We start from the raw sequence: 15012 nt of genomic DNA, 5'->3' as shown, positions 1-15012 counted from the left end.
ATGTCAGTCTGGTACAGTCAGTCACCTCCCACAGTACCAAATCAGAAGGACCTTTATATTGATCAACTCTACATCAGTAGACAACACACTTCAAACTTTTCATGTATTTATCACCAATTAATCGCCTCACTTGGTCTGCATCAAGAAATCTGGTTTATTAACCCTGCAGGTCCAGTCCTAGCTCATCTTGTCTGCTGACCTACTGTATAGACTACAGATTCAGGCCCAGAGACACAAATCTGGAGACAAAATAGACATTCTATTCTCTCCAGAACTGAAATGAAGGTAAAGCTTAATTGGAAAAAAAATTCTTTGAGTGCATCTTCTTTATATGTGAAATCCAGGCATAAGACTATTCCAAGCATCCTATTAATTTACAAATCTCCATATACCAAAAGCTTTCCAACTGACCTAACAGAAATGCAGGCAAAATGATCATTAAATTCAGAAGGCTCATCATTGTGGGAGATTTCAATATCCATGCAAACTATGCCTCAGATGCAACAGCATTGGCTTCCCATCTGAACCCTCCATCTAAGATTTGTCATGGGTAGCTTCCAGACCCGGACCCACTTCCTGTACTCTGGACCAAGATCCTCAGCCTCGATGTAGATATAAGAAATATAAGAACTTCCTGGTCAGATAACTGTCTCCTTCAGGTGAAAATAACTATTCTCCCCATCACAAGGCAAGAAGAAACAAGCACCGTGAATCAACTCTTACCAACTTCCAAAAACGTACTTATACAAAAAAACCTTACCCAACTAGGAGGCCAACAAGTGGAAGAAATAATGAGCACTACAAATCCCTGACCACTAAGATAGACACTACAGCACTGAAGTGCCCCATCCAACTCTACCACACAGACACACAGCTTTGGGATGAAAACTCAGTAAGGAACAACACTAGAGTCAATGACAAACAATCTAAGTCATAAGGCACATCTTTAAATGCTACTGCTGAGAATCAGGCAAAACATTCCTACTACTCCTTAATCCTGTGCCTTACAGACAAAGTCACATCCTACAAAACTTTTCTTTTCTGTAAATTCAAAGTGGTTAAACAGCCACCTGTCCTGTCTTAATTTTGTTGAAGCTACCTGTATACTGAACAATTGTGACTACACTTGAACTGTCATTATGGGTGCTAGGAACCAAATTCTGACCTGGGGTAAAAAGATATCACTCCACTGATTGTAATGAATCTTCGCCCACTTAAACTAGGTCTCATTATGTAACTTTGATGTCCAACATGGCACACCTCAGTTCTCTCACTAAAGCTGGTACTGCAGAGCTGTCTTACTAGCATGGACAGTGCCCTCAGCTACTGCGGATGGTAAATGTGTACTTTCACATGGTACGCACTATAGACTTCTCCTGCCAAAGTTGGTGATGAAAATGGTTGTTTCACTGGTGTGGGAAAGAGTCACTTGAGTTCTAGTTCTACTTGTTACAATCCGACCTTGGTCAGGACACTGAACACTACATGCTTGGATAGGAGTATATTGTCTTCTGGGGTTGACTCAGTCTCTAACATGGTGGATTTTCAACTGAGGACACTGTTTACAGTGCCATTAAAACTGGATATATGACTCCTAAAGTAGTTACATTTATTAAATTTCAGTTATGTCCCATTGTAAGTATAGGGAATATGACAAATACCACATTAAGGTACGTGTAGTGCAATAAGTGTCCGTTTTTAATTGAACGGTGCAAAAAATGTCTTACATAGTATTTGACATTTTCTTGTGTGCTTCTAAAAAGCTACACTATTAAGATATATTGTATTTAAGGCATAATCATTTTTTAAGATATATTCTGACCAAAAAGATATCTGCTACATTTTAAATAAACTATGAACATCCCTTTTAGTTTAATGTTCTTAATTCAAATATACTGGAGACACAATATGAAAGTGTTAAACTGCCAAGGGAGTAATAAAAAATGGTTTGAAGAATCTGTTAAAATGAAAAGATTAGAAAGTCAAAGCTTTTTCACTTTGTTACATTGTTTTGTTAATGACAGGCACAAATCCAGACTGTCATATCATATCATAGCAATTTTAAACAGTTTTTGCATTAACTAGTCATAAATATTCATCTGCAAATGTTGACGCATTCACTCAACATTATATATTTACACAACACTGACTTTATAAGACTAAACATATATATAAATATGTTTTACATTTATTTACTTACCAACAGTATCACATGGTTCATCTTTATGTACGCAGAAATCCTTCCTAGAATTGGGCGGGGGGGGGAAAAAAGACAAATTTTCAGCAAGCTGTACTGTTAGATCAGTAATGATTGCGTGACCCATTTGCACATATTTTATATGGCTCAGTGAATAACTGCAAGGCTCCATTAACTCAACAAGGAGCATAGTGAAGCAAATGCTGGAATTAACGAGAACACTTTAATATTAGTTTATCCACAGAGCAGATTTAGGGTTAATCAGGTGACAAAAATGTACCTCACATTTAAACTACATGGGTCATAACTCTTGGTTGTTTCACAATTCTCTGATCTCTTGAAATGTACTTCTAGTCAGTGGAGCCTGCTTTACCAAACTCTAAATCTCTTATGTTTCCTTTTATTTTAAGGAAAAAAATCAGAAATGCTTAGATTACAACCCAAAGCAATATTTGTTTTTTCATTGTTAGAAGCATTGAATTATTGATGGTATTTGTGCTTTTTTAAGAGAAAAAAATTGCTAGAAAGAAGCATAATCTGGACATATTCTGGAAAAGATTCTCTGCCAGTGCATCTTGTTCTGAAATAATAGAAAGCTTGCAGTTCAAGTCTTGTGTAGCTTTCCTGTAGTAAGGCTGACATAGCTGGCTACTATATATCCAGTTTTTATACATGTATCTCCATAAATATCAGTGTTTATCTGTGCCAATTCAGACAAGTTTTTTACTCCCATGTTGATAAACATCTGCTAGGAACTAGTCTGACATTATCACATCTATTTTATTTGTTCTTAAAGACAAATGGCTGGTAAAATGGATAAACATATCCAATGGCAGAGTTTGGCATCTTATTAATAAGAGATTAGTATTTACAGGTAGGTTGATGAAAGGGATGTTGATTTTAAAGCTAACTGATGCCAACCTGTTGTTTTTAAAAGGGAATTTAGACAAGAGGAAACATTTCAAAATGAAATATGAGTGGTGAATTAGGTATGAAATAAAGTGAAAACATTTTTTGTACTCAAGGGAAATCCTACAGATTTGCTTTTAATTTATATACACATACACACACACATATACACACAGTTACATGTGTTATACCATGGGTGATACTCCTCTATACTTTTGAATGGACTGCTTAGGGCAGAGATGTCTCATATTATTTTAATACTCATTTTATGAAGGTATATATTGCCATATCAATGGGAGTTGGGTAACTCTTGAACTACTCAGTGAACATTTCTGCATAGTGCATGTGCAGCATGCCTGGTTCCAATAGCAATTCAGGCTACTAAATAGTTTCTGTGAATAAGGCCCTTGAGTCTGCACATTTATAAAGTTTTAATCTATGCATTTATTCATATGAGCTGACTAATCAATAATTGTTATATTAACCCTTTTGATACCTTATTGGTATTCACTCATCCTGAAAAATGACCCCATAGACATAATCCATATATCCTCACATTCCAACAAAATGTTATATCTTTCATTATTATGCAAAAGCCCTAAGTTTGCAACTGAGTGTGGCAATCAAGGCGTATTGTCTTCCATTGTCCATTTCTACAATAAAATGTTAGTTTATTATGAAAGTCCACCAGGTAATTCATTAGGCAAACAGAATTTTTTTCCAACTATTACCTCACATCTTAGCTAAATATTTTTTTCAATGATCAGATGATTGCTAGTGCATGCAAGAGAATTTCTGGTACTTGGGATGGGAGAGGAAGACAACAGAGCTACATTTTTACGAATGCAACTAAACAAAACATAATAGTGATTGGATTAAAAAAAACCAAACCAACACTTTAAAATAAAAGTATTTTTATAGTGAAGCCCACTTTCATGTATATGATTTGGGTGCAAGAGCAGCCTCAAGAGACTAGCTGCACAGGCTGGTGAACTTCAGACACTTGATCAAAGCAATATCACTAGGGAGAGAAAGCAGTAAATGAATGCCTTTGAGTTCTCCAGTCACTTTCTTCTGGATAATTTAGGAACAGAAAAGCTAGGGCTTACTAAGCTAAGTAAGGCGGTACGGGCCGGTACGGCATACCGGTAAAAAGCAGCCGCCTGTACCGGCCCTTATCGCTGACTTTAAAGCGCTGCCACGGCAGCGCTTTAACATCCCTGCCCCTTTCTCCCTCCCTCCTCCCCCAAGCCACTGCCAACATGGGGCAAAAGGAGCAGCTACCCCGGGGACGGTGATTTAAAAGGGCTCGGGGCTCCGGCTGCTGCGAAGGTAGCCACAGCGACCAGAGCCCCGGGCCCTTTATATCGGCGCTGGAGCCCCGGGCAGCACGGGCGGGCTGGCTGGCAGGCGCTGACCCCCCCCCCCAGCCCTACCCCTTCCACCTGAGACCCCGCCCCCCATACCAGTAAGAGAGAAGTTTTACTTTCAGCCCTGAGAAAAGCAAAAAATAGAAGAGAAAACCACCAAGGTCTACAGACCCCCAGCATAATCTAGGAACCCACTGAGATGAACCTTGGGCTTGGAGCCAAAAATGATGAAGAGGAAACTAATCAGATGCAGAGGATTCTTTTATTTTTTCTAACCTGCAATATATCATATTAATGCACTGGGTTGTAACATAATTCTTTGTCTTATGCTATGTCACCCAAGGGACCTATTGCACTGTTAAGCAACATGGCAAAACCATAAGAAATATAGTACCTATGGTCAAGCTTGTGTGCATATGTATCAACAGTCTGAGGACCTAAACTCCTATTCCCCTGCTACCATCACACCTCCATCTCCCCAACCATTATTATTAATTGTTGTTGCAAGCAGGAAAAAAGGGAGAACAGATCCTTGAATGTAACAGAAACAGAAGATTACAAAACTTTTAATTTTCCAATATCTAAGAGCCTTTTGTTTACTGTATACATTTATTTTTACATATGAACATGAATTATTTTCCCTTTTTGTGTGAACTATGCACCCCAGAATTTCACTATGGGAGTTTGGGGAAATAGCTCTGTTATGTCTTGGACATAAGCTCTTGGTTCCTAACTAACATTGAAAAAATGTAACACATCCTTTAATTTCCAAGAATGAGGGTGCATTACATTTGAGAATAGGCCCCTTGGTAAAGTTTTATGATGCTCTAGATATACCTATAAATGACTCATCAGCAGTTGTTTCCTGATTCCTGTAGGAAACTTTTACAAAGAATGTATCTGTGTTCTCCATATGTGTGTTGTCATCATTGAAACATGTTTACTTGTATTGAATATGTAACAGGTTCCCCCCCTCCCCACTCACATTTGTTACATGCCAGCATGCTCAAGCACAAAAAACAAGAGATGACACGGTCCCTATGCCAAATATCTTGTGGAATAAATAAATCGTACAAAATGCATGGGAGGCCCAGAGAAAGGTATAATCATTGATATGATTTGTTTGCTTTTCTTTCTCTCTCCTTCCCTAGGTATAATACATCAGAGGTCTAGTGTCTGCATACATAAGATGTGCACAAAAAATTTCGGCGGCATACTACAAATAAATAAAAATAAAATGCTCATATTGATAAGGGGCATAAGAAATACATTAGCTGCAAAAAGAAAAGGAGTACTAGTGGCACCTTAGAGACTAACCAATTTATTTGAGCGAACTGTAACTCACGAAAGCTTACGCTCAAATAAATTGGTTAGTCTCTAAGGTGCCACTAGTACTCCTTTTCTTTTTGCGAATACAGACTAACACTGCTGCTACTCTGAAACCTGTCATTAGCTGCAAAATTACTCTGTAATAAAGTTGAACAAAATGATCACTAATTGACCACGTTTATCAAATAGCAAGTCTATTTTTAAAATCCACATAAAAACAATAGTTGTGACATTAAAAAAAACTTTCAGCGATATTAGTGAAATTCTGCTTATTTAATAGCTACTTTTTAAAGCTTTTACTTTTTAAGCCCCACAATTATCTAAGTAAATAAGTCACCTCATATGAAGTTTATCACTCAAGACTCTAATCCTAGAGCAATATCATGCCCCAAGGAAGGGGAGATTTCACGTGCATGTTTTGCCTTAAAAAAAAAAAATCAGTTTTTATAATTTAACCACCACTACTGCATTCTTCAGTTTACACTCCCAATTGATTTCATGTCTGATAATGATGATATATTTTGCCTAATTTAAAGAGCAATCAAACATTCGAAGACTAGAAACTACAGTAAAATCCCACTCAAGTCTCTTCTCCCATCTGTACCAAGCATGCAACTTCCATTCATGTTAATAATGATTTAGCATGCATATGGAGAGGAGAATAGTCCCTTGTTCAAAGTGGAACTTTTTTGAGATATATGACAGATTTTCATGCTTAAATAAGGTGACTAATGGGACAAAAGAAGCTTAGGCAGGAGCAGGCAACTACTAGTCTGTCATTTTAATAAATTATACTTAACTTGTAAACTTTTAAACCCATTAAATATAGCATTATAGAAGGTCCTTGGGGCAATGCAAAGATTAAATATCCCAATTCCAAACTTAAAGCCTCCCATTATACTGGAATCTTTTGTTTAAAAAATATACATATAAAACACCAGCAGTTTGATACAGAGCAGGGATGCATAAAAGAGGATGGGGAATGGCAGCAGAGGAAAAATATATAAAACCCCCTCAAATCTAATCTCCATATACAGTTTTGTGCCAAGCTGCCATTTTTAGATGTATTTAACTTTTGTACTGTAAGCAGACTTGTCAACAAAAGTGCAGTTAGTATGTCTAAATTCAAACTGGTCGACAGTTTCCTAACAAAATTTACACAAGAAAAATAATAATCTTAATCAGCCTACCAAATCTTCAGAACAAAATAAAACTTCCGAATCATCTCTTATTTTCAATTCTCCTAACTTCTAACGTTTCAAGCTATGCAAAGTTGTGAGAACATACATTGAGCTGGGTTCTTTATGAAAGAAAAAGTAATGCCACTACTAATTCTTTTTGTTCATGTTGATTTCAGGTATTAGGAACTATGGGACAATTGCCCAAGCAACATGTTTTCACAAGTCATGTGACCCTTATTAGCTACAGTTACAATTAATAGACCCCTCGTGGCAAATATTTTCACTATACTAGCAAATGCCACTATTTTGAATCTTTGTGGATGACTGGTGACAAGGTTTCAAATATTCTTTTCTTTCTGTCTATATTTAGGCAACAAAACATTTTGTAAAACACACCAACACAAGCTGTTGAACCACATTACACTTTCTAAGCATACAGTCCACTTTGCTTATTTTAATGTGAACTGAAGGCTATCAATTGCATTGGAGTAAACAAACAAACACATGACTCATTTACTGTAGTTTGGGAGCTTCACTGTAGATCTATAAGCCTTCTGAATGATTTCATCTTCTGGTGGTAGAGGCAGAGGACATGAGCCTATGCACTTATACAGAGGGCCATGTCATCTCTTCCCTCCTGGTGTGTGGCTTAAGGTAGAACACAGGTAAGTGGATACTTTGGTTGATGTGAAAGTCGATCACTACCTTGGGGATAAACTTTAGGTACAGTCTCTTTAATACCTTATCCATGTAGAAATCATATTTGGTAATCAATGAATGACAGTTTGAAACTGGGGGCTAAATTAGCTACAACTAATTAGGAGAAAGATCTTGGAGTCATTGTGGATAGTTCTCCAAAGACATCCATGCAGTGTGCAGCGGCAGTCAAAAAAGCAAATGGGATGTTAGGAATCATAAAAAAAAAGGATAGAGAATAAGACGGAGAATATCTTATTGCCCTTATATTAATCCATGGTACACCCACATCTTGCATACTGCATACAGATGTGGTCCCTTCATCTCAAAACAAATATACTGGCATTAGAAAAGGTTCAGAAAAGGGCAACTAAAATGATTAGGGGTTTGGAGCGGGTCCCATATGAGGAAAGATTAAAGAGGCTAGGACTTTTCAGCTGGAAAAGAGGAGACCGGATATGATAGAAGTATATAAAATCGTGAGTGGTGTGGAGAAAGTGAATAAGGAAAAGTTATTTACATGTTTCCATAATATAAGAACTGGGGGCCACCAAATGAAATTAATGGGTAGCAGGTTTAAAACAAATAAAAGGAAGCTCTTCTTCAGTCAGTGCACAGTCAACCTGTGGAACTCCTTGCCTGAGGAAGTTGTGAAGGCTAGGACTATAACAAGGTTTAAAAGAAAACTGGATAAATTCATGGAGGTTAAGTCCATTAATGGCTGTTAGCCAGGATGGGTAAGGAATGGTGTCCCTGGCTTCTGTTTGTCAGGGGATGGAGATGGATGGCAGAAGACAGATCACTTGATCATTGCCTGTTAGGTTCACTCCCTCCGGGGCACCTGGCATTGGCCACTGTCGATAGATAGGATACTGGGCTGGATGGATCTGACCCAGTATGGCCGTTCTTATGTTCTTATCACTTATGAAATTGGGAGATCAATGAGTCTGACATCTTCCTCCAGAGGTCTATTCTGTTAGCCTCCTCATGAGGTGTAGACATGGCTTGTCTCTGCCTACTGTGCTCAATCACCACCAGTGAGTAGGGAGTAGGTAAGAATAGAGTATTCTGACCTTTTCACTTCATTTCGGCCCGTTATAATGCTGGTGGAACTGTGATGGTCATCTGCCAAAGTGACAAGTTTGACAATAGCTTCATTTATAGTGAGCACCATTTTACTTTGTCTGGAGCTGTGCAGGATGTCCAGCTGTCTGTGAGGGGTTTTCTGGATCTTAGGTTCATCTGGATATGACAGGAAGCTGGAATCCCAGCCTTGTCCAAAGAGAAGGACAAGGTCACCAGCATTTTAGCTGGTCTTCTCCTCTTGGCTGCTCTTGTGGAGACTCTTGGGGAGGCTGTGGTAGCTGTTCCTCCTCCTTGGGAAACTTACACCTCTGAGGTTCCCCTGCTCAATGGTCAAGTACTTTGTGTGGGACTTCCCCCTTGGTGTGGGGACCCAGGGTGATGGGTTCCAGTACATATAAAAGAGGATACTAGGACACCCTGGCCACTTCCATCTCCAGAGTGGGGATTGAGCCCAGACAGGGATTTGGGAGTCCCCATATCCTCCTCCTGACTCCAATGAGTTTGAGCCCAACTCTAACAGGGGAACTCTCAGTACCGGACTCTACTCATTGACCATACTGGCGACAGTCTAGCTCTACCTTGGCTTGAAGATGGGAACACTGAGAGTTACCGAAGGGAGATGTCCTGGTACCAGGACTGGGAATCTAGAGAATATCAATTATTCTGGTTCAAGAAGCATGATTAGGTTGCCCAGTGCTGAGAAGTGGCCTGGAGAGAATGGAGTAATTTTCCTTTCTGTAACTTGGGCCATCGGTGCTGTGCTGATGCAGATACAGTTGTTGGTGGTGTCAAAGTACCACCCAGTACTAAAAAGTGATGAAGTCCCATTCCAGGCACTTCTGGAACCAGACGGTCTTGTTCCAGAGCAGGTGGTATCTTCTGGCTTGGTACAAGATGGAGACTTTTGCCTCTTCTTAGGGGAATTGGATGAGGAACTTTACCTCATGTCTTTATGGGGAGCGCTTGTCTCTCCCTTCCATGTTTGCTTTGGCTTACCTAAGTCTCTGATGCCAATGGGGGGGTAGGCAAGGAGGTAGGAGAGAAGGACTGCTGAATCAGTCAGAGTAGCACTATAAGGGATGCTCCTATTTTCTTCAGTCTGACATATTTTCTTCAGTCTGACATATTTTGAGAGGGGGAGGGTCTCCCTGGTCAGAAGCTGTCCCTGCGCTTGAGGACCTCTCCATGAGGAATCTTTAAACTCCAAATTCCTTTGACTGCTTTGTCCTTCTCAGGAATGACCTGCAGATGGATGGGGCATGGATTTCCACCAGGCAGTACAAACAGGCATTGTGATCATCTCTTACTAGGAAAGGTTTCAGGAAGCTGATCATTCTCGAAGCCAGGAATTCTTGGCATGTTCTCCCTGGCTACCAATAGAAGAACTAGGGATGGGTTGGTACTGGAATCGTTGCCTACCCAAGCAGGGAGGTCCCAAAATTTAGGGAACCATGCCCCAACAATCTTCCTAACTAACTAGACTAAAACAACTTAGACTAACTTTTTTAAAGAACTATTTACAAGAAACCTAAAGCTCCATCTTAGACCATGAGCAGTAAGAAGGAACTGAGTAAAGTTCACCAGCCCCCTTTACACTGTCAGTGCAGAGGAAGAAAAGAGATCATGTGTGGACCAAATGGACACCACTAGGTAAAAGTTATCTGATCCTGGTGCTTGGGACACAGGCATAACCTGAAGCACACTACACACAGGAAGAAGCACTCAAAGAAGAAATATAAAATCACTGCAGTTAAAATTTGCAGATGACACAAAAGTTGGTGGAGTGGTAATTAATGATGGGGACAAGTCAATTATATAGACTGATTTGGATCACATTGTAAGATGGATTCTTTTGAACAACATCCATTTTAATACAGCCAGATGCAAGGTCATATATCTAGAAACAATGTATACAAGTCATGCAAGCTGGGAGACCATATCCTGGAATGCAGTTACACTGAAAAGGACTTAGGGGTCATTGAAGATAACCAACTGAACAAGAGCTCCCAGTGCAATGTTGTAGCAAAGAGGGTAAACACCACACCTGTACACATAAGCAGGGAAATGTCAGATAGAAGCAGGGAGGCAGCATCACCTCTTTCATTAGATATTAACGGAATAATGTGTCCAGGTTAGGAGTCCAAAGTTCAAAAAGGATACTGAAAAATTGGAAATGGTTCAAAAGGTTTCCAATATCTGGAAAACATGCCTTATAGTGAGATACTTAAGAAACTCAATCTATATAGTTTAACCAAGAGAAGGCTAAGAGGTGATTTGATCACAGTCTACACGTACTTATATAGTGAAGAGATTTCTGATAGTACACAATTTTTTCATTAGCGGAAAAAGGCATAACACAATACAGTGGTTGAAAGCTGAAGCCAGACAGACTAAAAATAAGGAACAATTTTGAACACTGAATGTAATTAACCACTGAAGCAACTTATTCAGCGATGCAGTGAATTCTCCACCACAGTCATATAATCACATCTCAATGTCTTTCTAAAAGATATGCTATAGCTCATACAAAATTTATCAGCTTGATGCAGAAATTACTGACAGAGGTTCTGTGTGGAGCTCTGCAAATAATGGATTGTTTGCTTTGCTATCGGTTTCAAAAGATTGGAAACAGAATTTGGTTTGGGTCAAACTGAAACCAAAATTTTTCAGAATTTTCAGCAAATTGAAAAAGTCAAAAATTTCATTTGGGGTCAAATCAAATGTTTCTTTTTGACATTTCCAAAATCTGAAACAACCTGCCGAAACTACAAAAACTTCACAACTGTATCATTAAACCAAAATCTGCATTTTTCAGTTAAAAAAAAAGAGTTCCATCCAAAAAATTTCACCCAGCTCTAGTTCTGTTTTATGCAAGAAGTCAGACTAGATGATCATAATGGTCCCTTGTGGCCTTAAAATCTATGAATCTATAAATCTGATGTAGGTAGGTTAATATGTGATGGGTCAGTAGGACTAGGAGAATATTCTAAGCAGATATGTTTAGCTGGTATAGCCTACTCCCTCCATTCGAGAGAAAACGTGAATTCCTCATGAGTTCTAATCCTAGCCTTGGTGCATACTCTCCTAGGTAGATTTTGCTAAGTAATTGGACCCCACTGCTTTAGTTTCTCGATAATGTGGAAACAGTAATAGTTTCTCGATAATGTGGAAACAGTAATACATACCTACCTACAGCATGCTGTAAGTGTTGTGAGGATTAATGTTTCGAAAGAATGGTTTTGTATCAATTATCTATATAAAAAGTTGCCATTTACTTTACATGAATTAAATGCCTATTATTATTATTCCACTTAACTAGAAGTTCTATCCTATATAACTTAAGGTGAAATCTTTTTAGATATTGAAGGCAAATACAAATAATTTTCTAATCAAAGTCAGTTGCAAAGGAAAACTCCATTTTTTTAAAAGTATGTCTGCTGTACAGTAAGCTAAACAAAGGGCAGGTTGGTATATGGATCATTGGCTCTCTGCATCTACAAATTAAGTTTCTGCTTATGTCACAAAAACAAAACTAAGCAGACAATATTAGTAGGTAAAAGTACTTTTTTATTTAACAGTTTTTCTCTCTGTGTGTATACAGAAGCTCTTCTAATGCACATTCAGACACATCACAGTACATTGCATTGCACTACAGCCAGCTGTAGATTGGAGCAGCAGCTAAACATGGTACATCATTTGTATGGTACTTGAGAGGTACTCAGATACCTCAATGTTGGGGCCACATAAAATCCCAGGTGTACAGATAGTAACTGTGGATCCCCTGGGCCTTCCCCTGTCCTGCCTTCAATTCCACCCTCCATGCAAGCTTATGCTGGGCAAGGATGGAGACATGATGATAATGCTCCCTAAACAACCACTGTATCTGGGTTCTCTCAGTGTAGCCAAAGTTCAAGACTTAAATAACATGGTTATTTGGACCTTGTTGCATGGATGTGAGTTTTCTTCAAAGAGAAAAATATTTCTATATATGAAAATCTTTAAAGTGATGTGTTAATCAATTAAGTGTACATCAGATTATTTTAACAAGAGAGACCTTAAAGCAATTTCTCTCTTAATTCCTAACTTCTCCTTATAATAAAGCCCCATTCTCATCTACTTTTTTTAATCCCCTTTTCAACACACTTGTTCTCTCTCTTCTTTCCTTCTATGGCACTTTACATTAAACATGTAATTGTTTCATCAGAATAAGCCTACCACTAGAAAAATAGAACCAGATAAAAACCATGTACTCAAGGAGAACTGTTCTAAATTAAAGGAAAGTAATCCATTTGACAACACATCTATTGTAAACACTACAGCCTATTTTTCCCATGTAGAAGATAAAAGTGTGGTAGAAAAGTTTGGTATATAGTTTCATACAGAAACCTTTGTCATGAAGAAAAGCTAGATTGACTGATTGTTGAGTCAAAGAATCTAAGAAACCATGAAAAGTGAGGCATACATATTTCTGTGAAACATATAAAGCCATTAAAAAGTCTCTCTAGAAATCTGATACTCAGTATTTATTTTTAAGTCCTTTTGTGTTTCAAAACACAGAGTTCATTGACCTGCGAAGAGCATTGTGTCCCCATTTCAAAACTCTGTGTCCTGCTGCTCCATTTTCATGCTATAGAAAGGAAAGGGCCAACTTTTAAAAGGCCTGCTATAGAAACAGTTAAATAAGCTATAATACTTGGTTTCTACTTGTAGAATATAGAGTAAACAGTTGGTATTCCTCTGTCTAAATATTATTTCTCTCAGTAAAGCAGGTCTACTGTCCAAGGCTGTTTGCAAGTTATGACAAGGGAGCCTGTTCTGCATTTGTAAAACAGAATGAAACTCTTTGAACTAACAAAACACACAAGTGTAGCCACACATGGGGTTAACAATACCATAAACTTTGACGATGTGCAGAGGGAGTCTGGATTAGCAAAACATTCCCACAGTCAGCAAGCCATGCTGGTATGATCTATTAAAGCTAAAGCAGCCCTGAGATGAGAGGTAGTATGGTCCAGTGACTAGTACTAGTAGAATGGAACTCAGGAGGTCTAGGCTCTAATTCTTGGCTCAGACACTGACCTGTTGTATGACCTCATTCAAGTCACTTTGCCGCTTTATGCCTCAGTTTCCCCAAAAGGGATAATGATATTTACCCCTCTGCATAAAACACTTTGTAATTCACAGGTAAAAAGTGGTATGAACTAAGCAAATTATTATTAAAAAGAAAATCAGAAAAATCAAGACTTAAACAGGATTATCTGATAGAAGCATTTTACAATCTAGAAATACAACAGAAGACACTTCACCCACCAATGAAATGCAGCCAGCTCTGGGTCAAACACAGCTACTGCAGGTAATACACTACAAGAGCCTGTTTGTCCCTGCCTCCTCCTGAAGCTGCTGCTGGCGCTGCCAGAAACATGAAGGAGTCCAGGGCCTGGGGGTGAAGCCCATATTAAGGGGAGCAGTTGGTCAAGTGAAAGTTTTAGGTTTCAAAATGACTTGGGCTGTGTGGCATGGGCAGACTGATCTCCAGAAGTTCTCCCCAGTTCCTGCCTGAAACACTAATACCGCTTGTTGCCTTCAAGGATATGGTGGGGAAGAGAGATCTGTCAGAAGCCACTGGGGCTGTCCAATATGTTCTTTTTAAAGCTATCACATAGTTGCTAATTAACTCTTGAAGCATTTGCAACAAGCTTTGTTCTTCAGCCCTGCTCCCTAGTTCTGTTCATCAGCCCTGCTACCAGCTGCTGTGCTTTCCTACTTATCTATGCCTGGCAACTCTCCATGCCCCCTCCCCATTCATTCTTCCCCATTAGTCGCACCTTCCCCATATCATCTAGTCCCAGGCCCTGCCAACACACTCACAGTTGTTAAACCCTAGGTTTGCGTCTCAGTCTGACAGGCTTCCTTAGATCTGTCAGACTGGGGATGCCTTCTGATGAGTTTTTGGAAGCTTCTTAGATGTAGTCTTATTAGTATTACCATAGTAATAGGAACCCCCAATCAAGGATCATTGTGTTCGGCAGCATACAAACATTTAACAATGAAAACAGTCTCTGACCCACAGAACTAACCTAAATGACCCACAAAACTGGGTGGGGCTAGGTTTGGAGGATGAGTTTAGTATGGAGAAGTTTGGAGTGTAGTTTAGTATGTAAGTTTGTAAGTTTAGTATGGAGAAGTTTGGAGTGTAGTATGTAGCAAAGTTACAAGGGCCAGGTCTCTGACAGCTTAGGCTTCA

General features: G+C 38.9%; 1 protein-coding gene across 1 annotated transcript in view; it reads right to left on the bottom strand.

Annotated features, from left to right (window-relative positions):
- Nucleotides 1–15012, bottom strand: part of ADAMTS19 (ADAM metallopeptidase with thrombospondin type 1 motif 19) — a 279664-nt gene that overhangs the window by 175227 nt on the left and 89425 nt on the right. The window contains exon 7 of the mRNA XM_073344873.1: nucleotides 2201–2244. Coding sequence (XP_073200974.1) covers nucleotides 2201–2244 — 44 coding nt within the window. The remainder of the gene's footprint in view (nucleotides 1–2200; nucleotides 2245–15012) is intronic.

Source organism: Lepidochelys kempii, chromosome 5, assembly GCF_965140265.1.
Source record: "Lepidochelys kempii isolate rLepKem1 chromosome 5, rLepKem1.hap2, whole genome shotgun sequence".
Taxonomy (NCBI): domain Eukaryota; kingdom Metazoa; phylum Chordata; order Testudines; family Cheloniidae; genus Lepidochelys; species Lepidochelys kempii.
This window is presented reverse-complemented; position numbering and strand designations above follow the sequence as displayed.